A 27,259-nucleotide genomic window follows, 5' to 3' on the forward strand; every position below is an offset into this window, starting at 1 on the left:
TGCACATTATTGTTAAGATCAATCCATCAGTACTAATGCATATTTCATTTTCAATAATAAACATGCAACAAAACTGCCAACAATTTCCGTATTTTATTTCCTACGTCTCGATTCGTATAGGTATTGATTTTTGTGGTAACGATAGAGCTTTCCCGGGAATTTAGTGAAAAGGCTACATGTTCGTCTCTATGACTAAATGTGAATAGCTAATTTACTTACTTAGGTATTGAGATGATAATTGCTAAATGAAAGTCACTCTGAGAGTAAAACTGAAACAGGGAAGCGAATACAGTACAAGTGAATAAATATAGGCATTTATAGTATTCATATACGGTGTTGTATGCGTGTAAAGATACATTGCACAACAGCCAAGATATATAAGAATATCGGATGTTGGTCGTCTGCTGCCTTCTGATAACGTTTTATTTTCCCATCTAACCTTTTACGATGACGGTAACTATATGATAACCATGGCAATAGTGTGGTGTGACAATTTCATGACGCTTACTATGTTGACGTTTACTATAACCATGGTAATGAATTGACGGATGAGAACATAATGGGGGTAGGTTGACAAGACATGATGATAACATATTGGGAGATAATTAACTGTTCTTGAAATGGTTCTCGACGAGTCCCTCTCAACTAGTATGTATTCTAGCCATATATTTGCGTAAGTCAGTCATCTGTAAGCTAATATTTTATTCAAGGACGGTCATAATACAACATAATGACGTAATAAGGTACGGATCAACATTTGTAAATACCTATATAACGCCACTATTTTGTATAATATGATCATTGAATAGAATATTAGCTCACAAGTGACTGTGGCGTAAGTCACAGTCTATGTCAAGGCCAACCGGCAATCATTTGCATACTAAGTACCAAATCAATTGTCGTGGGGACATGACTTGTCAACTTGGATTACTGTATACTGTGTAATCAAATTCTGGATTATATAATATGATAAAGTTGCTATATTTGTCAAATATTCCAGTTAACATGTTAAGACCCAGTTATACATAATATAGCGTACATTCCTCGACGTATGTACGTTGTTTCCTATGCCACGGACAGTAATCGGTTTGGTTTACATTTGCCACAAATCACAAATACACTACTGTACTTGGAGGACGAAAGTACCAAACCTCGTCAAAACAACAGTACTCGTGCAGTCACTGAAGGTCGGTGTCACATTACATCACTGATCGAAAAAAAAATATGTACTGGATTTTGAAATTCTTTAAAAAACTAAATAATAATGACGTTGCCGCGTTTTGTGACAGTAAATATGTAGTTGACCTTCACAGGTCAATTTCTGTAGATCTGAAAATGAATGAATGATTGACTATGAAATCGACAACATGTCATTAAAGAGTTCACCTGTTATAATAAAATTACTAAATGTATTCGCATCGTGATAAATTACTCACCATAACTAATCGTAGTTCTAAAAAACTAATTACCCACAGGCCTCTCCCATAGATCATCGATTTAATTGCCTTGTATCGTGTACATTTTGTAATACACGTGGAGAGTAGCATACAATGGTCGGAACTCATTTCTCGTTATATTTCTCAAAAAACAGTGTTTGTATTGGAAGTCTTAAACCTACACTAGCTGCAACTGGGCCATTTTTTCATCAAATAACCAGATATATCCACTAAAATTGCCCGGTTACTTATAAAAAGACATTGTATCTGTTAATTAGTGGTCAATGCTATATGCATTATATGATATGCAGACAGCGTAGTGGCAAGTCTGAATCGGTTTTGAATGACCTGTCACCATGTTTAAAACTCTACTAGTTGTAACTTGAGTATCATTTTTCGATCAGACAACCACTATCTTTCACTGAAAATTGTTAAAAATCCAATAATCACACGTTGTACATGTTCATCAGTGGTCAATATTATCCATAAGCAGCACAGGAACAGATTGAAATTATGACCGCCGTTGAGGGCGCTGATTTTTTTGGATACGGACCCCAAATCAATTTGATTTGATCTACATGTATTATATACAGCTACAACAAATATTTTTACCCACAGATGATGAATACTATTGACGAGTACTATAAACGAGCAAGGTCCAAAAAATAGTGTGTTTCCGATAACGCTACCGACCCTAAACATTTTTTGTATCCAAAAAGGTAAAGTGGTAACAATTTACTTCCATTTCTATGCATGCCTTTGCCTCATCTGTGGTCACTTTTTCAACAACAAAAAACGTATTCCAGAGAGAAACCATGTCTTTTTTAGACTATAACAGTACAGTCTGCATAACGTGTTCGTCTATAATTGTCTGCCACCTCATCAAACTCTCAGGGAAGTATTATGACCAATGAGTATCTTATCTTGGGGTCGAAGTATTTTTTTTTTAAATTAAAATATAATGAAATAAAATTCCGACCTACCCAACCTATTTTCTGAAGTCATATTATCGGAAACATCCATCTTTAATAAATATTTTGAGTATAAGTGATTGTATCTAACAAAACATTCATTTTAAAGGGACATACGCCAAGTTTCTACATTTCTACTGCATAATCTGTGCTGCATATTCAAAAGGCACTCAAGTAATTCTGCTTACTGAAGCATATTAACCATCACTTGCTATTCATTCCGAACCTGGTATTAAGATATGTGACTCGTCAAGTATCTTATGACGTAATTTATCATACGTATAAAAAAAATGTCGAGGAAATCCCTACTATACAACTAACTGCTTTAACAATGTAAAAAGACAATTGCATAAACATAGAAGATTTGCATCAACTAGAATAGTTTAATCAAGGTTTTATTAAGTATTTTAACTCGAGTAAAAGTTGTATAAACTCAGCTTATGCCAATTTAATCGCAAATTTTCTAGCATCTAAATTTGTTACATAATACCGTTTGTCTCATTTTCTGTTTTGGATAATTGACATCTACTTACATCACAGGTTCATTGAGAAACGTTTCCTATCTTCAAAAACCGTGGGCCTCGCTTTGAGGCAACAAGTACACATGGTACATGATACATGATACATGATACAAGATGCAAAATGGATCGCCTGCCCCAGCACGAAAACATTGCTCTGGTTGAATTGCGAGGGCGAGATTTCACGACACTGGACTCTTACGCTCTATGAATTTGGAACGACATTGAAGGGCGCCACCACACGGTGTACAAACGATGCAAGAGTAGGTCATGAGTACAACAAGAGTAGGCTTTACATGGTGTGCATGTACAAGAAAACCAATGCAAAGCCACAACAGGCCTAGGGTCACGGGGTTAGCCACTGATTAAGCGTCACCTCTACTTGGACATATACTAGTATATAGGCATATAGAGTTACCATTCAACCGAATCCACCGCCTGTTGTCATTTGCTGAGATGTCACAGTTTGTTGGGAAATGGAAACATGTCCGAAGCGAGAATTTGAACGAGATTCTGGTGGCCCAGGGAGTGCCATGGTTACTACGTAAAATTATGACCTCGACCTCACCAGCTCAAGACATAAGCATCGCTGACGACGAGACTTGGACGCTGAAACTTGTACTGTCGATAAAGAAGAAAGAGAACACATTTAAAATCGGCGAGCCTTTCGAAGACACGGATGGACCATTTCAATCTACGAGACAATATGTCGCATTGTTGAAGGACGGCAAACTGGTCTTACAGCGTGCACAGAATCCAGAGGAAGGTCTCGTGTGTATCAGAGAAGTCGAGGAGGATGACATGACCATGACCTTGGAATTCAAGGGTGTAGTTGCCAAAAGATTCTTTGTCAGAGTGTGATACTTCAGTGAAGTTTGATCAATACTCAAATTCTTGCACGTTGTATATTATTGCAATTACGATTTGTACCGGGGACCACTTTAAATCATAATGAACTTTGACCGACATCAGTATATGCTTGTAATGATGTATAATCATACAATAGTTTCTCCAATGTTCAAATTTAAACTTTGATCACGCCAAAGTTTCGTATTTACGAATCATATCTGATCATAAGATACATTTATATATGTTATGACATTTCGGATACCGTTGATAACAATATACAACGAACAGTAGTCACCCATTTATATCTTAGTTCGTCAGGGCAAAGATTCACGTCAGTTATCACGCACGAGTGTGGTGTCAGAAAAGATTTGGAATCACGCCCTCGTGCGGTTGAACGATGGTGCTAACGATGACGACATACACAGCATACTGTTGATAAACACAGTTTCCGCGATTTCCGAGACCTACAGTCCGATTATGCACATTTTTTTTTTACTTCATATATTTCCTGAGTGCAATAAACTCCCCAGTAATATTGTACCCTTCCAAAGATAAGTGTATATATTACATTTGTATCTCGATATGTATGAGATACTAGTATCTCAATGCGTAATTTAGGAAGCCATGTTATCAGATGAAACAAACACTGCCTGACACTGGGGATAGACCTAAAATTGTTATAAGTATGTTATGAGGGTTGAAATATAGAGGGCTGTAAAAACGTGTGATTTTTTCTCAGATTTGTACAACAAAGTTTCTGGTATTACATGGTGAAACCAAAATAGCAAAATTAATCCACATGTTTAGAAATAAACACCCCTATTCGCCCCCATATGTTACTCCCTATTTACCGTACCTGGTAAAGGTCAGCGTGTCGAAGGTCTGTGTATATATATGTGTCTGTTTTTTAGCACAACTGAACTGGGTTCAGTAGTGCTTTAGGCACCGAGAAATATGTCTGTCTGTCTGTCTGTCTGTCTGTCTGTCTGTCTGTCTGTCTGTCTGTCTGTCTGTCTGTCTGTCTGTCTGTCTGTCTGTCTGTCTGTCTGTCTGTCTGTCTGTCTGTCTGTCTGTCTGTCTGTCTGTCTGTCTGTCTGTCTGTCCGTCCGTCCGTCCGTCCGCGCGCGCGTGCATGCCTATGTGTGTGTGTGTGTGTGTGGTTGTGTGTGTGTGGTTGTGTGTGGATGTGAACCACTAAAGTCAAAAAACGCCAGTCCGATTACCCCTTGGTATTAGGTACGGACTTTCAAATGAAAATGATATGATCAGGGAAAGCAAGTTATGCCCCTAAGAGTAATATTTCATCTGATCAGTTGACTTTTCAGTGCAACTTCTCAGGTTTGTTATATAATCGCGATGTTATTTTAGGTATATTATAGTGGAGATTATTCAAACCAACACTACACCAAAAACTCTAGGACAGAATCTTCTGAAAATTGATGGAAATGTGTGTAGATATGTTCAGTTGAAGAATTATTAAAGACAATATTACCTGATTGTTGATAGGCAAATAAAGCCTAAAAATGTGATTTCTTGTCAAAAAGCCAAAACTTCAAAATTACTAACTTGCTAATCTGATGAAATTTGGTGATGATGTTTCTAGGGGTATAGATGACGAGTTGTTGATGAAACAATTATACAATCATTAATATGCATGTAATTTGTATGTATGTATGTATGTATGTATGTATGTATGTATGTATGTATGTATGTATGTATGTATGTATGTATGTATGTATGTATGTATGTATGTATGTATGTATGTATGTATGTATGTATGTATGTATGTATGTGTATGTATGCATGCATGCATGCATGTATGTATGTATGTATGTATGTATGTATGTATGTATGTATGTATGTATGTATGTATGTATGTATGTATGCATGCATGCACGTGTGTGTGTGTGTGAGTGTGTGTGTGTGTTCGCGCGTGCGTGCGTGCATATCCACATACTAAAAGAAATACCTTCTTTATAAAATAACAGCTTGGAATTCCCAGTTGTGCACAACGTCGTTGGTGCTATTTTTGTAAATGTAAGCTCTCAGACCACAATAATTGTTTTAGATTTATGGAAAGAATCAATGACCGTAATTCACCTAGGACACGATGGACAAAGGTCAACACACTTTTTAGCGTTCGTATATAGATTATGCCTGAGTCAAGATGCTACCCGTGACCTAGTCATACGACATACGACCGAACATCACTATCGAGGATTCGGGAAAGCCCTCACTGCGAATTTCGTTCGCTTATAGTATCGAGGGAAAGCCCGAACGTCAAGCAGCAAGTCTGAGACTACCCCAATCTGATTAAAACTTCCGATGTGGTGAAAGCGGCTAGATGTCCTTATTTACCTCTATTCATCGTGTTGTGACGTTTGTTTTGTTCGGAGTGATAGCCGCTGTGGAAGGAGAATCGGAGTCACGTATGGATAGCCTCTACACTAAGATCATGGCACTCATCGTTTCCATGACAACAAAAGTAATTTGCATTTGTACTCAGCCTACATAAACAATCGACTAGCATTGTAATGACATTATCACACAATTTGCATTATACTTGTATTATGACATGCTATTAATATTACGATCTAACAAGACACATGACATCTGTGTAATATCTTCAATCTAACGTTAGCCTTGAATCCAGCCAATGGGGATTTCGAATTTGTTTTTTTTCCCCTCTCAAAAATTCAAAATCCCCATCGCCTGGATTCTTGGCTAATGGACCTGGGTGTCGGAGTACGTACGCGATGAATACTGTACCCAGTAGGTAAAAGCATACCAACATGCTGTTGGTGGATGTTGGTGGAGGGTCTATGGTAAAGCAAAAGTGCGCGATTTTAGTTTACCTGTACTTCGAAAATGTAAACCTTCTCTATTCTTCTCTCCTTCCCTTCCACTATTCGCTATTACAAATGCATGCTGGGGCATGGTGCCTATATACTCATTGAAAGCGAAATACCACAAAGCAAACAATTGCACTATACAATCTCGTCAATACAACGTCATTAGTAGATCTCGCAGCTCGCAGGAGGTTGTAGTACTACTAGCATCTGCCAAGCTACACCTATCTAGGTCGCTGTTCAGTGTTAGTCACAGTGACGACGTCTCTGTACGCCTTCTTGAACAACATCCCCACACTGCAGCTGTAGAACGCATTCTAATTCAGTGATATACCGAAGAAAAATGTCACAACTTGCAGGCAAATGGAAGCACGTCAAAAGCGAGAATTTAGACGATTTCCTGAAGGCCATGAATGTTGGATTAGTGAAAAGGAAAATGGCGACGTCGACATCACCTAGTTTGGAGATATCGATAGGTGAAGATGGCACTTGGACAATAACCCTAAATATTGGTATTACCTCCAAGAAGAGTACGTTCAAGATTGGTGAATCATTTGAAGATACGGGTCCTGCAGGTAACACTGCCAAGGTGGTTGCGTCTTTAGAAGACGATAAGCTTATCATGAAACCAATCGAAGGGGAAAATGGACCCGTGGTGGTCCGAGAAATCGTCGGCGAAGAACTAGTGATGACTCTAACAAAGGGAGACGTCATAGCCAAACGTTTTTTCAAGTCGGCTTGAACAGAACCGTATGGACACATCATGTAGGAGTTGTTGTCTTCATGGTTCAAAAACATGACTATAATGTAGCCTCACCTCTGCTATGTACTAGCTGGTTTAATAAGCCTAGAATCCATGATATTCATACTGCTTGTCGTTTTATAAGAGCGTACTAGCTACAACTGTAACTACAGTAAGGTTTATTCCCAATACTTGGATTTACAGCTAAAACAGAAAGCGTTCACCAGAAGACTTTTAGGAATGCTTTTAACAAAGACTATACATTTGTGATCAAAACCACAGACAAGTAAGAAGACCGATTGGTAAATTGAGATAGGAGATTTTTCCAGACCGAATTTAAGCATGCAAATGTAATAATGAGGTACCAGCAAGCACGGAAGATGAGGGAGTGATACGTCAATCATGCGTTATACTCAGGCTGGGTGGGTGGTGGATGGGGAAGGGTTCCAGGTAAAAAAAACAGAGCTAGCTGAGTAAGTGTTACATTTCTGCTGGAATTTTTAACTATCAACTCTCAAACTGTGTACGCTACATCTTTTAACTGCTTTTTTGCAATATATTAGCTTGGAGAATAGAGAGAGACACATTGCCTCGAGTAAAGAATAAGAACAACGAGGTGACTGTACGTGGCCCATGTTTGTTCTTCACTATATACTATAATTACTTTACGTCAGACAACTGTTGTACGCCGGAGACCTCAGAAGACCAACACAGTTGTTGTCCAAGACTAGCCTGATTACTCTCACACGATATGCCATGTTTTTGAGCTATGAGAATGAGCACTCTACTCTTAAAAGAAATAAGGAAAAATGCCATTTCAGATGTTGCAACATTGATATCAATTGCTGCAGCTTTTCTCCTACGTTCGACACTCGTAATGATTCCTAGACATGTAAAAATAACACCACTACTTGGCACTAGAATAAACTCGCACTCATTATTGTATGTAAGTGAAAGTTCATCTATACAGCCTAGGGTGGCTTTGATGAAAAGCTTTCCATCATTGTTTGGCAGTTAAACAGGTTGACAGCCCAACAAAACACCCTTTACTGACTATATCAAATAAAAAGCTTTTTACTTTCATCAATGCAATTACTAGTGTTTTGTTCAGTTTGGTGGCCCACCTTTTGTCATGTATATATTGTATTTGCTCGTCGTGTGAATTTTGAAAGTAATAAACGAGTGACTAGACTATTAGTTGTATCCCTCTATATAATATAATCATCTTATTTATTTCGTAGAATAGATTTAGTTCAGGACTTGAAATATTGAAAGCTGTGCCACAGCCTGACCGTAATTGTGAGCAACACGTACAAAGGCAACAATATTTTTAAAAAAATGTTTATTTCCGACAACATGACTTCGGAAAAGAGGCTAGGGAGGTCGGAATTTTACATTATTTATTTATTTATTATTTATTTATTTATTTATTTATTTATTCGCAGACTAAGCTTATACTGTTTAAATTCAACTTACACTCTTAAAGAGAAAAATGTTGATTTAATTTCTATTCGTACATGTTGAAACTTGGCAATTGTCTTTAAATTAAATTTAAAAAAGCGAGTATATTTGTTTTGGAATGATTTGTGAAATATATTTGAGTACCAAAAGTGAAACATTATTGTACTTATCCTTTTTCCCCGAAGTTTTTATTTATTTAATATACAAAACAAAAGAAGAGAAAAGCACAAAACACGCTGACCATACAAAGGGAAAAAAAGAAAATGTGACAACCCAGACCGAGTCAAAAAATTCTTCAGAAGTGACCATCTCTTTCGAAATTTAGCCCGTCTATTATTTGTAAAGGCAATTTGGTTTCCATGATAATAAAACCAAATATCGAGCAAGCACAGGTCAAAATGAAAGAGAGATGCGATAGAAAAAGCTTCGCGGAACGTATTTGAAGTCAGAGAAAAAGAATATTTACATAATCCAGCTATAATTATGCCATGCCGCAGCAAGAACTTTAATAAGAATTTATATATATATATATATATATATATAGTTTTGGTAGTACTGGAACTCTTTCTTGGGTGTAACTCGGAGTTTCACGCATATTGCGATCATCAGACATCAGAGTGTCTGATGATCGCAATATGCGTGAAACTCCGAGTTACACCCAAGAAAGAGTTCCAGTACTACCAAAACTATTACGCTCTGCCACTGCGGTATAGAGCACTATCTTAGCAGATTGATACTCACCGAGTTATATATATATATATATATATATATATATATATATATATATATATATATATATATATATATATATATATATATATATATATATATATATAGTGGAATAGTAGAATTCATTCACCTTTGGAGGCCCCTTTGAACTACCTCTGTTCATTGGAATAAACTCTACCCTAAGGTAGTTCACCATACTCGTTAAAAGCCATGGTAAACTTAGACTGATTTATTTACTCGGTAGTATGTCAGATATGAATTCGTCGTCGACTTGTTCTGAGAGCGACTAACGGCCGTACCCTGAATACCGTGAGTCTATGGCGATAGATTTTCACTCACATTCCTCATCGAAAATGGCAGTGTTCAAGACAGTACGGATAACTTCTCTCCAATTTGTATTTTCTAGTGGATACTAAACGAGGCGTTCGTATTTAGTCATTTATTTTTACCTGTAACACCTGCCTACGGCCATACTACGTAGAATGCACCGGTTCTCGTCTGATCACCGAAGTTAAGCTGCGTCGGGCGTGGTTAGTACTTGGATGGGAGACCGCCTGGGAATACCACGTGCCGTAGGCTTTATCTTTTTTAATTTTTGAATAACTTTTTTCTCTGCTGTTTAATACTCCAGATATTATTCTATAGTTATTTTCTTTATTTATTTATTTTATAGTATTTGTCAAACAACAACATGAGTCGGTTGGGTTATCGAAAACACAGCTTTCTTATCGTTGGGACCAGCTAAGATGCAGAGTAAACTTACGGAAATATTCAGCAGGCCTAGGGTTTTTTGATAGCTTAGCCCTCTACATATATTAGAACACACTTTGTATACTGGTACATTTCCACTCATGTAATTGGGTCATATTGTCATGCTTGGTGGGTGAATCAATCAATCAATCAATCAATCAATCAGTCAGTCAGTCAGTCAGTCAGTCAGTCAGTCAGTCAGTCAGTCAGTCAGTCAGTCAACCGACCGACCGACCGACCGACCGACCGACCGACCGATCAATCAATCAATCAATCAATCAATCAATCAATCAATCAATCAATCAATCAATCAATCAATCAATCAATCAATCAATTTAAACCTCTATATAACTGTCGACGTCCACGTACCAGCCAAAGTTTAAGTGTATCTCGGGGAAAATGCTGGACACCTGTTGCAATGCTAATTATTTCAAATGCAGTGGTTCTAGAGATACCCGACACATTTGAGAAAAGTGAGTATGGAGTTAGCTTTCGAAATAATGAAGATGCCATGTAATTTTGAATGTATTTTTACGCAAAAGTTGTATTCACCTCTGTTCTGTCATATTCAGATAAAATCGTTAGTTGCTAAATCATTGTGTTAAAAGAAATGATATGATGTAAATGACCATCTCAGTTTTCTCTCCGTTTTCTTTATCAAAAGCTTATGGTTTCACTAATCGAACAATTGGAATTTCACTTTCAGTTTTTTTCTTCTGAATTTAATGCTTTGACTGTGTAGACATACAGGCCTCAATACTAAGTATCTCCATGGTCTGAACACTGAGTTGAAAGTTGGTATTTCATCACCACTGAATATCTCAGTACCACCAGTAGTCAAAAAAGGTACCTTTTCCACGCCTTCAATTTTTCTTTAGGTAATTCTGATGGATTTTCTACGGACCCTAGTCGAGAGTCACTATTGATTGGCTGTTTGAATTTAAAAGATCCACGGCACTGATGTGTTACCATGATTACAACTTTGGTTGGGCCGGGAATGAGCATTTTAATTTACTTTATACATCGTTGATGAAGATTTCTAAATGTCCCGCGACATAATCCATCTCTTATCTATCACTACGTACTTTAACGAAAATGACTATTGCTTTTTATCTACAAGAAAGTACTCATATTCTATTACCAGCTCTGTCAAGTACTTAGGCTGTACCAAACATATTAGGTTCATTGCACATGCGCATTTATATGTAATCATATAGTCAATAACAGGGTTACCCAGGTCATTCCATGCAGACAAGACATCAACATCAACAAACACAATTCGTCATTTTCCAGCTGATTTTAGTAGCCCTGGGTTGGATGCGGACATGGATAAATTTGCAGGCGAGTGGAGACATGTAAAAAGTGAAAATTTCAGTGAATACTTGAAAGCAAATGGTGTGAATTTTATGCTGAGGGGCATGATGTCATCGGTGTCGCCGACGCTACAGATTCACCAGAGTGGAGACGAGTTCGTGGTCCGTACAGTGACTACCATGAAAACAAGGGAGCAGCAATTCACTGTTGGGCAGGTATTTGAAGAGACTCACTGGGGAGGAGACACGAAGAGATCGCTTGCGACTTTTGATGACGGCAAACTGGTTATCAAATCAGCAGACGACCCCGAAAACAATCCCATCATACAGCGTGAAGTTGTCGGAGACGACGGGACAGACCTTATCATGACTTTGCAAAAGGGCGATGTTGTTGCAAATCGATACTTTAAGAAGAAAGTGTAACGCTAAAAATGATCATAACAGATAATCTGAAGTTGTCTTAATTTTGATTTACACTCTCGTATAGCTTAAATTGAACGGTACGACTGTACGACTGCCATCAGAGTTTGGTGAACACACTTATCATAGTATAGTATACAGGAAGAGCTTTACGTGCGAAATGAGGGAGTGGGCGTACGCGCGTATGTGACCTCAATGTGACCTGACATAATTATCGCCCCATTGAGTTTGAGTCAGTGCTGATTTGATCACAAGGCATGCACACGCCGTTACAGCTTCAAAATGCAAGCGTAATATTAAAAAGACCTTTAAAGTGGTATCTGATATCAATATTATAAAATATTCAGTTCAAAAACGCATCCAATATTACAATCGAACTCCTGCCAGTCCTGCTATCAGCTGCAAAAGTTTTTTGTTTTTTTTAAACCACATTGTTTTAGGTACATTTATTGACGGTCAGCATTCTTCATTTCAAAAAGACATTTAGGAAAGATGTAATTGCTACAGTTATGATTTTTATACTATTTCAGTTTCACTTAACAGGAGCAAATGAAAATAAAAATTGTATTACCCAAATATACTTTGTTTGCATACCATTCCATTTCATCTCAGAATATAATTACTTGAAAAAAAAATTCACCTTTAGTTTTATTTACTGCTAAATGTACAGAGATATTCAGCTGTAAAAGTGCTGGATGGTTTTTCTAAAGTTACAAGTATCGATATTCGACATATACCACTGATCAGGATACATCGAATGATTTGTTCTCTGGCTATTGTCATGGCCTGTTGTTACACCAAGCAGTTTAGGCCAAAAAAAAATTCTGGTTCTGGTCAGGGTAAACTTTCTAAAGTGGTGCGACGACGCGAATTTTTTTTCCTATTAGTTTGGCACATTTTTTTTGACACTTTACATACTCTGTTCTATCATATTTATTTCTTGAAAAACTTACTTTTTCTTCGAAGCAGTTTAGGCTTTGCAGTCTTGGCATGTAGGGTAGATTTCAGCTGCTTGTTCTCCTGATATCAGGAATAAATAAGGAACGGGAAAGCAAAAATTATCGGGAAAAAAGGATCGAAAAAAGGGTATTCAGGGCACTCGCGCGCTGACCAGAACCAGGTATATATTTTTGGGCCTAATATCCAGAGTCCATACGGTGGTGTGCCCTCTTCGTTCACTTCTACTCATCGGTTCAGTACGATGGGCGTCTCCAGTTCGAGGCTACAGAACAGTGTTTCCAATAGGATTGAACTACAGATAGCTGCTTTTTAGTAAAGACGGACAATTTCGCGAAACCAATGAAGGCTGTGAGAGAGTCAGTTCTTTCAGAGACTTATACACTAGAGTAATACATCCATGAGTAATCGTAGCAAAGTATTAAAAGCACTCATCATCTGCGTTTATTGACACACTAACACATCACCCAATCAGTTAGGCCTAAAAAAATTATTGTTACCCGACCCCACCTATAGCTTTTTGCTGCCGACCCTAAACATTTATTTTTACATATTCGAGAAAACAAATAATCGCAAAAATTGTGAAGTCTCACGAGAAACTGACATCATCTTAAAAAGACAATATAAAACTATTCTTCCAAACTGTAATGGCTGTACATCAGATAGGAAGAAATAAACAACACAGAGACCATTTGGAAAATGATGGAAAACCTGAACCATACATTAACACAGAAATAAATATAATAAAGTAAAATAAAAAAATGCACCTATTCTAATTTTTTTATAAGGCCTTACACAACAAGCCATTGAGAATGACATAGTCCCCGCTATGATTGGGTTTTAAGGAATTAGCACTACTCTGATCACGCAACAACACTTGTGAACCTAAATCAAACAGACTTAGATATGTTGTGTCTGCTTGTCGGACATGGAACATGCCTACAACAATAAAGGATTGGTCGGGTATTGGGGATCATATCAATATGAAAATGGATATGCAAATGTATGTCATAGAACACTGTCCTAATACCAACTCTGAATGAGATCTGTTCAAGCATGTCTGAGTTATGGCTTTGGACATGGAAAATTCACAAACAAAATGGTTGCCAGGCAGCCATATTGGATCGTATCATGACGAAAATGGATATGCACATGTATGTCATAGAACACTGTCCTAATACCAACTTCGAATGAGATCTGTTCAAGCATGTCTGAGTTATGGCTTTGGACATGGAAAATTTGCAAACAAAATGGCTGCCAGGCAGCCATATTGGATCGTATCACAATGAAAATGGATACGCACATGTATGTCATAGAACACTGTCCTAATACCAACTTTGAATGAGATCTGTTCAAGCATGTCTAAGTTATGGCTTTGGACATGAAAATTCACAAACAAAATGGCTGCCAGGCGGCCATATTGGACCGTATCATGACAACAATGAATATGCACATATATGCCATAGAACACTGTCCTAATACCAACTCTGAATGAGATCTGTGTGAGCATGTCTGAGTTATGGCTTTAGACAGGGAAAATTCGCAAACAAAATGGCTGCTAGGCGGCCATATTGGATCGTATCATAAAACAAATTGACGTGCATATGTATGCCATAGCATGTTGCCCCTGTACCAAGTTTGAAAAAAATCGGTACAGGCATCTCCAAGAAACGGCTGTGGACGGACGGACGGACGCACGGACGGACAGACGGAACCCAATCCATAAGTCCCCGTTCCGGACTTCGTCCGCGGGGACTTAAAATACTCTTGCTTGCAAGCATGAAAACATGTTACCATACCTAATGATGTACTGAATGACCATACTTGATGCAATGTTTTTTATGAAATTGAAATTAAATATTTTTCCGCGCAAACACAGTCTAATAAAAATTTGACCTAATTAAAAAAATCTTGGTCCACTGTAGGCTGCTCTCATTGGCGAAACATTAAAAAGCACTCGTTCGTAAAGATGGTCCTGCGTGTTTAAAAGTCAAGAAAGAAAAGTCTTAATCCTTATTATGAGTTTACAGATCTATCCTAATCAAAACTATTATAAAACTATTATAACGAAACTAGGTCATTCGTATTAACTACTTAAGCTTCTTGCATTCTAAATTTAGATAAAAGCATTCCTCCGATTCCAAAAGTTTACTGAACGAACAGTAAGTAGTACATGTGATGGATGTGTCCAACTGCATCATACAGTGTGTACTAAACTCACTTGATCAGCCGTTGTAGACAAAGTCTTGTGTTCCTTCTTGAAGACCAAGTTCTCCAGGCTCATCTCAACAATGACCTTGCTTTGACATTGTAATTAACACATGATCGTAGTTCTCAATACGCAGCCGTCCTAGCTGCCGTATTCTTTCGCTTTTGAAATTCATGGCTCGTTATTTTGAACAAAATTTAAGCGAGCTTTTGTTTTGAAACAGAAATGACGAAAAATAAGCAAAGGTTGCAGACTATATGCTTTTAAGATTTCTTGAAGTACCTTTTACAAACTACATCGTTGACCGTAAGTGTCAATAGCATCACATCGTCCACAAATTCTCGGCAAACTACCGGCCAGGGTTTACCCGGATCCACCGTGGGTCTGATGACTAACTTCTCACCTTCCCACGATGCTATCACAATAGCTTTCTCACCAAATGGATTCACCTCTTCAAATTCTTCCCCAACTGTAAACTTTTGTTCCAAAATTTTCACCATGGTAACAGTCCTGATGTCGAAGTCGTCGCCATCCTGTGTGATGTTGACGGTAAGGGGAAGGTGTGCCATAGCCTTGCGAACTAAGTACGGTGTCCCTATTTCTGTGAGAAATTCAGCCAATTTTTCGTTTCTCTGTTCTTTCCATTTTCCAGCGAAATTCGGTGCCATGGTAACAGATATGTGATATAGAAAGTCTGTGTACAGTACCACTGTAGAGGTGTACTAGATGAATAAAATGATTGATGTTTCTTGATGGCTTTTATAGCTACCATTCGTTAGTACTAGTTTATTTACTGGTACCAGGAGAGAGCAAACTATGATAATGAGACATTATCTAATGTGGAATGGTACCACGATAATTGTATCAACGTACCATTAAATAGTATTAGGCGGATCATGAGATGTTAATGGAATGACAATTTTTGCTGGTCGTGGCACGTGCTAACGATGGGTGCACTTGTCTGTTAAGTACGCCGTGACGGAGTGCCCTCACACATCGGTCAACCCCTCTCAGAGGGAGAGAGGAGGTCGGTGGGGCGGAGGCGACACGACGTATATAAGTTACAGTCTATGGGTGCACATATACTATACAATTGTAATTTCACTCAGAATTGCTTGGAAAGTACAATATGTTGCTGTTTTTACATGATTGTGTGTAGGCAATGAACTATCTTTAGATACTACCAGTGATATGGCGACAAATGTGTACATTGATTAGTGGAATCAAACCATTCAATACCTCTATATATCCCGTAGTCGATCCGTTTATTTCAATGGGTATATAGTTTTGTTCCATACATATAGTTGACTTTATTTGGGGGCATGTTTAATATTCAAAAACAGTTGCAGCCAGAACTCGAGAAATGTTATAACTACGACAGATCGTTGCAAATATGCTCATCTGTATTTTAAATATTCGTTACCATAGTTACGCACTTCATCTAATAATTACGATCACCTAAAACACATACTTCGAACCATCATAACTATCCATCCATCCACATTGTCTATACTTTACATGTAATAAACCAACATACACACTAGCAAATAAATCTACACATTCTAATTACATCGTATATCGTTCAAATCAATCGTCTCATTACTATGTAAGCGACATCTTCATTTACCAGGGCTCTCGCGGATGTTTGGATTATTAACCACTTTACTTTGAATTGCTGTCGGACGGTGCAGAGTCTATAAATATGAATCCATATATGTGATCAAATCTAGACATAGAGGAGATGTTCATTATCTTGATATGTACATATACATATAGTAAAGTGTTTCTGTCGGAAGCTAAGTGATGACCCTAGACAGTGGCATTAGATCTCTAGGTCTAGATCTATGGTGCTTTAAATTTAAGCAAACCAAAGACACTCTGCATCTGCAGCTGCAGGTCAGTGTAGGCTAACATCCATGCAACATATTTTTTGAGACGTAGCCAAACGTCTGATTGCAAGGCTCTCTCCAATCTCATTTAAAATCTGATGCGGTGAATACGGCTCAATTTCTTTGTTTAACTCTCTCTCTCTCTCTCTCGTTTATTGTCGTTTGTTTTTTATTTTGTTGTTCCGGGTGTGATCGCCAGCTTTCTCACCGTGTGTGTAGGAAAGCAATGATCACTCCTGGAACAGTAAAATCAAAAACAAACAAAAATAAACGAAGGAAGTAGATGTAAAGAAATCGGTGGGTATTCACCGCATCAGATATATCAAATTAGTGTCTCTCTAAACAGCTTTCACCTCTGTTAATAGACTGTATAATACGTCGTGCCACTCCACCCTCTCCTCTCTGAGAAGGGGTTGACAGATGTGTGAGGGCGCCCGTCACGACGTACCTTACAGGCTACTCTACTCTACCGTAATTGAATGTCATAACCTCTACTAAAGTGGGAGTGTAGTTGGATATAATAAATGACATTACATAGTCAGATAAATACAGAAAACGCAATGTTTACGTGCTTGCGACATTTGCTTTTATTCATACATTTCAAGTTACATGACGTCATTATATTTACCTGAACGTACCTAGCATTATTCGTCATTTCATGATACAAACAACATGAAATTAATCGCGTCAAAATAACACTACTTTTTGGCGTGTACATTTACTGGTGTAACATGACACGAGTTTCGTTCAGCTTTGTCGTCACCCTACTCGACTTCGTATTCGACAACAATGGTCTCAGCAGGATGAACGACCAAGCCATCAAATTTGACGGTACCATCTCTGTTACCATGACTACTAAACACTACTTTGCCTTTTGCTGGTAGCGCTGAATCTTCTTCTCTATAATTCTCCTTTACGTCCTCATCACTCAAATTTATGGCGACAAAATAGCCTGGCCATTCTGGATATTGTCTCCTGAAGGCATAAATTGCATCGGTGGCCAAGATACTGTGTAGTTTCCCGGCCAACAGGGATGGTGACTCGCGTAACATCACCATCTCTTTGTACATTGCCATGACAGAAGTGGGGTCATCTTTCTGTGCCTGGATGGCGAAGAAGAATAGCGGGAAAGAAGTGATTAAATATAATGTCGAGGACGACGTATTTTCATTAAAGGCAAATTGATTTCACTTCACAATATTCAACAAACGAAACTTATAATAGGGCCACTCAGATGACAGATGTAGATGGCGTGACGTTGTCATCTTGAACTCTGAACTTTCAGTATTAATAAAGTAATCCTCTCTATGACATCATAACCACACACACTAGATCTGACCTAATGATATCATTTTACTTACACTCAGTTAAACAAAAACCTCGATTGTTATTCAGTCCTATCCTCACCTCAAACCACCGGTAGAGGGATAGCTACAAGTAACAAGGCTAGCTATACCTCACAACGAAAGTTGCTGGACTCAGACGGAACAACGTGGAACACTGATTCTTGTTGTACAAGTACATGTGTATTGCAAAAGCTAAGAACAGTATACTTTATTTTTCTTTCCAGAAAAAAGAATGAAGAAAACTTACCTCCACGTTGATGGTTTGATGATTTGGATTAATAGGCAACCATGTATCTGAAGAATTACTAAACCCAGCGTTATCTTCAGCGTTCCACTGCATTGGTGTGATCTGTCCGATACGATTGACCGGGATCTACCAAAGAAGAAAAATGTTTAATAATTGAGTTATTATTATTTTTTTAAATGTCAGTACCAATATTGAAACAGGAAGTGTATAATGGATGACAAAGTGAGGGGTGGTTCTTTGAGTTCATCTCATAATTACGTCACAAATCTGTATTATTTCGATTGTTACACTTCTATCACGGTTTTTAAGATATGTATTAAATAACGTTAATGGCGACAGTCCTGATAGTGAAGGTGAAGGTATATCATTAAAATGGGTTAGATAGAGGGGAGGAAGAAAATGAAAATGAGGGGGTGACTGAGAAGATGATGATGATGGTGGTGGTGGTGGTGGTGGTGGTGGTGGTGGTGGTGGTGGTGGTGGTGGTGGTGGTGATGATGATGATAATTATGATGATGATGATGATGATGATGATGATGATGATGATGATAATGATAATGATGATGATGATGATGATGATGATGATGATGATGATGATGATGATGATGATGATGATGATGATGATGATGACGATGATGGATGGATGAATGGATGGATGTCGGTAGTGGTGGTGGTGATGATGATGATGATGACGACGACGAAGAAAACAGCAGATACTTACTGTATTATTTCCTTGTGGCTGTGCTGGATCATATACTCCAACGCCGCCATTTTCAAGGTCAGAGCTTTCCATACCAATCTCTTCACCATAGTATGTAATGGGTACACCAGGTAATGTAAATATCAAGGCGTTCAATGCTTGGATATACTTATGACCATACCGACTTGCAACTCTTTCATTATGCATGTCTCCAAGCTGTTGGTGATAGAAAGAAATACATAAACCTTTTGAGTTTCAACTAACTTAATTGGAAATTTTTCGAAGCATCCTGGAAGATGCTTCTTTTTGCAATCCATCCTGGTATTATATGACTGAAGACCACTGCATGCCTCCAGAAGCAAATATGGCTTAGTATTACTTGTAGTAAATCAATGCAAAGAAGTCACTCATCGACGCGTCATCACCCTTCACATTTCGCAATCTATATACACCATTGATTGTTGACTACATGTACATCATCTCTACAAAATATCTCAAGATTCACAAAGCTGCTCTTAGTGTGACGTCATAGCTAGACCCAAGCCTGCCCCACTGACAACATCGTCGTAAATGCATGATAGACCTCTTTGCAGCATCGATACAACGGTAGGCCAAATAATGCTTATACTTGCGAGAATAATCGACTATGGTATTTACAATGTAGTGACAGCGGTCCTATAAGTTATACCCATCGGTCATAATATGCCTCCCCATCAATCTACCGAACACCAAATATTCACTTACCACCCAGCTATACCACCCGACAGCGATATCCGTCGCATTCCCAGCAGCAAAAGTCCAATCGTCGACCAACGCATTGATATTAGTGCCACTGAAATCCTCTTCAAGATGTTCCAACAACTGGTAGTTATACAACACGTCGGCCCCATCATCTATGTTCACACCGTAGTAGCCCATGGCTGATGCAAGAGAGCCTCGTGGTTCGACCATCATAGTTCTAAAGCAGGAGACCATGGACAATTGGACAAATATATCAATGGCGGTTAACTACTGTGTACAGACGTTATGAAGAATATTGACACCGTTCATTTGTAGTAGGAATATAACAATACAATATTCCACATTGCAATGTTGCTATTCATCAGTGACTATTATATCATATATTGAAGCACATGTGTTAATTTTAATTAATCTACTCAGGCGATCAAATTCTAGGTTGAAAACTCAACATAAATTAAAATTGTGAATTAGTTTGGACAACGATTTTGATGACGTCATGTTACACTTTGACATGTAAATGTCTGATCATGTTTTCTTCTGTAAACATTACACGTACTAATGCTTCTCAAGTTGGATAAATTCCTACCTAGTTTGACTGTGGTCACTGATTTTTCTCACCACCTTCTTAAACATACTGACCAACTCATAGTTCTCTGGTTGGTTCAGTGTCTTCGTGTGTTTCAGCTTGTTGTACTGTTAACGAGAAAGGGTATGGAAATATTGAGAAAAAGTTGGTAGTATTCCTTAAAATGCAATTCACAACGTACAGCACTGTTTTATATCTTTCAAACTTTCAAAATACTCAACATAAAAAGAGGACTTGTATAATTTGAAGTAGGAGTCTTAATTGATTGGAAAAGCGTTATACTTTCTCATTATAATCATTTAGAATTATGGCAACAGGTGTCATTTCTTCCGTTGTTGTTTTTCACAATCAAATTCATAACCAGACTGTAAGATACGTTGTTCCGCCCTCACCGGGAGGGGTTGACCAATGTGTGAGGGCGCCCCGTCAAGGCGTACCTTACAAGTTGCAGACTATTAATTCAAAACTACCCTTGCCAGTAATCTTAGACGATAGTGAATCATTTTAACAGAAAGTCTGAGAACAACATATCGCAAGACTTGCTAAGTGTCTCAGAGTATGTAATACAGTAATTACTCAAAAAATCAAACAAATAATCCCCCTGGCAACAAAAAGTAATTGAAACAACACCTGGCAACAAAAAGTAAATAAATGTCTCATCTTACTTCATCACTGTCGTCATCGTAGGCAAGGTTAACAGGTTCGTCCGCGAGGTCTTCTGCCTCACAAAGATAGGACACGTCTCTTATAAGGAAACCGTCGACACCAACATTCAACCAATGTTCAAGGGCTTCCTGTGTTGGAAAGATGGAGAAGTAGAAATGTATTGAACTGAACTGAATATGTGCATTCATTATCATGACTATTTCTCTGATATTATTAACAGCAGATGTCGTGGCAAATGTTTTTTTAAGGGACCGGTGAGTAATTTTAATCTAAGGTATTAATGATCTTTTACCACTTGTAGCTAAAGATGTGTAATTTGGTTTGGTTTGTGCTATTGTGTCATTGCCGTAAACCACAGCCTCTTTTGCGTCACCGTCCAAGGAGCGCAGTGTCGCGGAACAAATAACAGGTCTGGTTGGCGAGAATACATTGTGTGTTATGTTCAAGCTGACGGAATATAGTTTCTGATTCTTAAACAATGAACATTTCAGGTAGAGGAATGGTGCACTAGACCAGACCAGACCAGACCAGACCAGACGGAAGAACTTGAAGAAAAACAAAACATTTCTACTTGCCTCGATTTCATTTTGTACGTCTTCATTCCTTAAATTAAGATCTGGTTGCTTGCTTGTAAAAGTGTGATAGTACCACTGGTCACGTAACGGTTCGTACGTCCAAGCTGGGTCTCCATACACGTTTAACTGCAATGTGAACAACGTTGACCATTAGTATCATGTATCATTTGTCCAATTTCATCGCCAGAAAATTTATTGGTAAGAAATCACTATTGAACAGAACTGCTGGATGATTGATGTGCGATAGGTTACTGGTTACTTTGTGAAGAGTTGGTCAGAATGAGAGAGATGATCTGTAAATACAATCACCCACACATTGTCTGTGATCAGTCATGTGACGAATACACAATGTGAACTTTCTGCAGGGTCATAGAGCTGAGGCGGCGGGGGGGGGGGGGGACTTACCCAGTTATTAGGCGGTGACTGGTTTCCCTGACCATTCGCCCAGACGTAGTAGTCTCTGAACTTTGTGTCGGCGGTCCCATTGTTGCCAACACGACTCTGTTGAAACCATGGATGGTTTTCACTAGAATGGTTAGGGATAAATTCCAAAACTACCTTCAACTCTGGAAGAGAACGCATTTACAACAATTTAAATTCGAACAACAACGAGGATTGGTGATGTTTAGCAAACACTGTTTTCAACGAATGAATAGGTCAAAGGTCAACATTTTAAAAAAAATTTATATTTGAATCACTGAATTTTGGGAAATTTAGGCCTAGTATAGTCTACAGGTTATCTGTAGCTTTGGGGATGAAGAAAGATGTGTAAATGGTTCAGTGGTTGACTTGTGAAGGAGTGTCAAACTTTTTATATCACAATTATAAAATAAATAATATAACAAGAAACATGGAAAGATAAATTTGACTGACTGGCAAAAACTATTTCAGCAAATTAAAGTCATTTACATCGTCCCCTGTCTACTACAACGCTAACTGACGTACGCGGGAAGCAAAATATTCTGACTTCCGATAATATTGTCATGCAGCAGTCATAGGTTTTGAAATAGTCAATATCGCAAAGTGTAACCTTCAGAATCATACGTTATCAAGTGAAGCAGATTTATCGGTCATTGTTTGTTAGTCACGGCACAGACAACAAGGTCAAAGCGTGTATTGTTTTTACGACAATGATATGCACTCGGACAACTAACAGAATGCTACGTGGCAGGTTATTAGCATACAATGGGTCATCTGACCACAGGCCCACAAAATTCCAGGGTCATCGTCTTCGCTTTTACTCTCAAACGACAGTTCATTGTAAAGGACCCCCACAAAAGAAATAATATAATTTTATAGTACCTTTAGCTGACAGATGCGCAGTTTCCAGTAGATTATGTAAGTCGTTCTGTGTTCCCAGCTGACTGTCGACCGCCTTAAAATCAGTCACAGCATACAATAAATCGTCATCATTTGATTGCAAGATGTTGCTAAGCAACAAAGTGTGAGTGTGGATATCTTCGAAGTGACCTATGCGTGATTGAATACCTGAAATGACAACATTGAGTTATGAGGAATGGGTGACGTATTAATTCTCGTTGAGGTCAAAGTGATTCCAATGGTAGTACACATACGTGGCAGTGAGAAACCCTAACAATGTGCTCAGGTACAGGAATATATGACAGGAACCGGGACTGACAGTATACAACAATAATACAAAGAAAGGAGCTGAAAAGTATTAAATTATAGTCGTTCGGCCCCAAACGATTTTACAATTCATGCAATTCACGCCTGAATCATTTGTGTTAGTCTAGTTCCTATACTGTATCGTTACCATTTACAGTTACACATACCTCCCCTAGTTTAGTTAGAAACCACGTTGGCATCCAGACTGCATTTGTGTAAACAACTAGTAAACATTTATTATCGTAAGGAATCCCATCACTTCTAAGCTTCTATTTACAGTGTAGGGTTCACCCTATAGTTCACAAAGTTTCGGCCATAAATTTGTTGAACTTCGGCCTGTCTACCGGTGAATTTGCAATGCGACGGTATTATACATCCCCGACGTATTGTTTTGAAGAGGATGTTGTTCTCCTAGTCTAGTCTGTGCTTGGTACGCCGTGACGAGGCACCTTCTTCATATTTTCTCCATTCTTGACCGAGAACTTCTAAAATCTAAGATTTCAGTACCATGTGGTTATTGTTTATCTATAAGCTTTAATGCTATTTATTATCTTTGGGTTTTATTTTTAGAATAATCAAAGTAGGTCGAACAGTCGATAGTACTACAGACAAGTATGTCTGTGATAGTACTTGTATTTTACGCCAAATTACGGTCGTGTAAAAATGTTGTCTGAATAACGACTTCCATCCAATCCAGTCACAATTAACACATTTTGTCCGTTTCACATTTAGAAGTGCCTGTTTGCGTTCCCGAGTGAACATGTACGTGATTTACGCTGTGTAGCATCGACAAAGTTGGTACTAATAGAAATACAGGCAGTACACTGTTATTACATCCGTAGGCAAGCTTATGACAAGAACCTCAGACCACTAAAGAGTGGTCTGAGCAAGAACGCATCATCGCCTATCATGCCAATATTGACTTGGATCATAATCAAGTGTATTTCCATATGGAAGTACATCATGTATTTCGTTCTGTATAAAATATGAACGAGGTACCGAGAGTTCATATCTATATGACAAGTTAGTGTCACCAGGATGTCACGTCAAAAAGTTTAGAGGCTATAAATTAGCATTTTGCCACGTTGTTCAGTATTTTGTAGTCTACAGAAACCAGGGAAACCTTATAATTTGATGTCACCCAATTTATCACAAATCGTGATATAAAAGTTAATGGTTGGCAAGTAGGGATTTCGTAATCATATATCAATATTTGTTTTTCAACTTATAGATATTCTTTTCCTTTGTTAAAAAGGAACCAAAGGTTTAAAGTGAACCGTACGCGTCCCGAACCCTTTCTGAATCGTCTATGTAAATGGTATCACTTTGAGCCCATACAGAATACTTCACGTGTTACGTGTAATAATCCTTTCACTGCAGCGAATGAGGAATGTGTTATCAAATCAAGTGAGTGTTGATTCCAGACTAGTTACATGTAATTTGCCTAAACAATTCACCAACTGGTCCGAACATGTACATACTACATCATTACATGCTTCGTTTGCCATTTACTTGTTACTCGTTACGTCATTGCTAGATTGTTATCATCAACAAGTGCAGTAACCAGAAAATGCCGACATACGTGTTATTTTAAATTTTTCATTTTTGTCTACCAACCTTTGAGATCTCCCATTCCATCGCCATCAGAATCTTGGAATGACCTGGAATACACCTGATAGACGGCATTCTTTTCGTACCATTCTGTATCGGGACAACGAGGAGCCAACACTACTATAACAATAGCTGCAACTCCCATAGCCACCCACGATAATATGGTTATCGCCAAAAGTACATTCCGGAAGACTTTCCAGAAGGCAGTGTTGCCGGATTGTAACAATTCTTCTGTCGACAACCCTTGGAATCGTGATTGTCTTTCCTCCTTCTCGGCTGCCGCTCTTTTCTCTTCGGCTTCCAACTGTTCCTTTTCGGTCATGTGCGACCTCTCCGGATTCATGGCCACGGACTCCTCCAAAGGCTGGGGGTTTTCTTTTGATTGTTTCTTCCCCATATCAGACGATTTTTGGAAAAAGTTTCTCTAAATGGAGATCGCCTGTGTCTAGAGCTTAGCGGACTGATCGTTTTCCTGTGCTCCTCGTGCAGTCACTCAACTTTTAATAAGTTTTAGCCTGGCAGATCTGGGATCACGTGATCATATACTAAGTACTTATACAGCTTGGTCGTTCCCAATATATCGATAGGAGGTTTTGTCTTATGTAGGGGGTGGGCTCTGTCAAAACAAATAAGCGTGGAAACTCGTTAAGTTTGGCACGTCATACTAATGGTGTATTTACACTCTGTACGAACACTTTTTACGCTCAGTTCAAATCCAATGCCACCCCTTCATTTAAAACTCAATTTGCTTCTGATTGGTAAATGTGCCTCTACGGAAGAAGGTATAACAATACGTGTAGAAATCAATATCTTGTTTATCAGTCAGCTCACCATCTACAGGACATACAGCTGCAGCAGGTCACTGATCGTGAAAATTACGAGAAAGATCGTCCTTGTCGACAGCAATATCTCTTAAGTACTTAGTTGGGGTGACGATGTGATGTAAAGTACCATATGCCATGAGTACTTTTAAAGTATTAAAATTCTGGAGTTCAACACCGACAATTTGGCATTCATCTCAGATTACCCCTATGCTTTATATTGGAATGTGCCGAAAAGTAAAACAATATATGCATATCAGTATGTCGGGGTTTACGAAACAGCATCGTTTCGATGGGTATCATGTATTGACAGACCTTCAGTACATTTCAATCAATGAAATGTATATATTATTATTACGTGTAAATGTACAGACGACGTACCACTGTATTCAGAGAGAAAGAGAGAGAGAGACAGAGAGAGAGAGAGAGAGAGAGAGAGAGAGAGAGAGAGAGAGAGAGAGAGAGAGAGAGAGACAGACAGACAGACAGAGAGAGAGAGAGAGAGAGAGAGAGAGAGACAGACAGACAGACAGAGACAGAGAGACAGAGAGAGAGAGACAGAGAGAGAGAGAGACAGAGAGAGAGAGAGACAGAGAGATAGAAAGAGAGACAGGAATACCACCAATGTGTCAACAGCTGTGCATCCAGCAATTCTGATGAGTAGACACATTTGATTATTTTAAAACAATTAATTATGTATTATTATTACTGTATTTCTTTTCACAAATTGTCATTTTAGCACTGATGGGTTTGGATGTTGAACGTTAGAGTCGAACGTTGATACAGTAGACAGTGGTGTTCAGATGTTACATGTAAATGACTGTACAAGTTCACAAAAATATTCAACGTCGGAAAATCGAGCTGTCAGCTTTATTAAGATAAACTGTGGTCGCAAAATAATAGTTTATGAGTCTCGAGCTCGGTGTACGCTGTTGTATGTACACCATGATGGCGAGGTGGATTTTTTTACCGGTAATTACATCACTTTTTACACCGTAAAGTCCGTCGTCGTGTACGTAGTATCGTATAGTTCACATAAGCATGTAAACGTCCAACCCTTGATTTTGTTTGCTGTAATTTTTTTTTTCACTTTATTTTGTGCTTTCATTTTTTTTTATCTGTCGAGGTTTGGAAAATCGCTATCGTTACTATAGTTCATGTAGCTCTGACGTAGTTCAGCCCCAATCAATCTTCTACATAGTGTTTATATATAACGTGGCACGAGACCACATATCTACAGACCATAG

At 38.3% G+C, this 27,259-nt stretch overlaps 5 protein-coding genes and 1 non-coding gene across 6 annotated transcripts; 4 read left to right on the top strand and 2 right to left on the bottom strand.

Annotated features, from left to right (window-relative positions):
* Positions 1-3,216: 3,216 nt before the first annotated feature.
* LOC144453680 (fatty acid-binding protein-like) lies at positions 3,217-4,477 on the top strand. Its single transcript, XM_078145011.1, has one exon. The coding sequence runs from the start codon at positions 3,382-3,384 to the stop codon at positions 3,784-3,786; it is 405 nt and encodes a 134-aa protein (XP_078001137.1). The 5' UTR covers positions 3,217-3,381; the 3' UTR covers positions 3,787-4,477.
* Positions 4,478-6,809: 2,332 nt separating this feature from the next.
* LOC144453306 (fatty acid-binding protein homolog 6-like) lies at positions 6,810-8,647 on the top strand. Its single transcript, XM_078144560.1, has one exon. It carries the CDS (start codon positions 6,967-6,969, stop codon positions 7,363-7,365), a length of 399 nt encoding a protein of 132 aa, XP_078000686.1. The 5' UTR covers positions 6,810-6,966; the 3' UTR covers positions 7,366-8,647.
* Positions 8,648-10,015: 1,368 nt separating this feature from the next.
* LOC144453868 (5S ribosomal RNA) lies at positions 10,016-10,134 on the top strand. Its single transcript, XR_013482444.1, has one exon. It is a non-coding gene; the product is annotated as a 5S ribosomal RNA (ribosomal RNA).
* A 1,339-nt stretch (positions 10,135-11,473) lies between these two features.
* Positions 11,474-12,598, top strand: LOC144453451 (fatty acid-binding protein, brain-like). Its single transcript, XM_078144753.1, has one exon. It carries the CDS (start codon positions 11,631-11,633, stop codon positions 12,039-12,041), a length of 411 nt encoding a protein of 136 aa, XP_078000879.1. The 5' UTR covers positions 11,474-11,630; the 3' UTR covers positions 12,042-12,598.
* Positions 12,599-15,467: 2,869 nt separating this feature from the next.
* Positions 15,468-15,872, bottom strand: LOC144453742 (cellular retinoic acid-binding protein 1-like). The gene has a single exon (XM_078145083.1). The coding sequence runs from the start codon at positions 15,870-15,872 to the stop codon at positions 15,468-15,470; it is 405 nt and encodes a 134-aa protein (XP_078001209.1).
* Positions 15,873-17,728: 1,856 nt separating this feature from the next.
* On the bottom strand, positions 17,729-25,588 carry LOC144453743 (amino acid transporter heavy chain SLC3A1-like). The gene is made up of 10 exons (XM_078145084.1): positions 25,198-25,588; positions 23,257-23,442; positions 22,360-22,520; positions 21,951-22,080; positions 21,379-21,503; positions 20,714-20,820; positions 20,131-20,344; positions 19,408-19,602; positions 18,687-18,812; positions 17,729-18,196 (listed from the first exon to the last, which is right to left on the bottom strand). The coding sequence occupies exons 1-10, from the start codon at positions 25,586-25,588 to the stop codon at positions 17,858-17,860; spliced, it is 1,974 nt and encodes a 657-aa protein (XP_078001210.1). The 3' UTR covers positions 17,729-17,857.
* Positions 25,589-27,259: the final 1,671 nt, after the last annotated feature.

This window comes from Glandiceps talaboti, chromosome 2 (assembly GCF_964340395.1).
Source record: "Glandiceps talaboti chromosome 2, keGlaTala1.1, whole genome shotgun sequence".
NCBI classification, from domain to species: domain Eukaryota; kingdom Metazoa; phylum Hemichordata; class Enteropneusta; family Spengelidae; genus Glandiceps; species Glandiceps talaboti.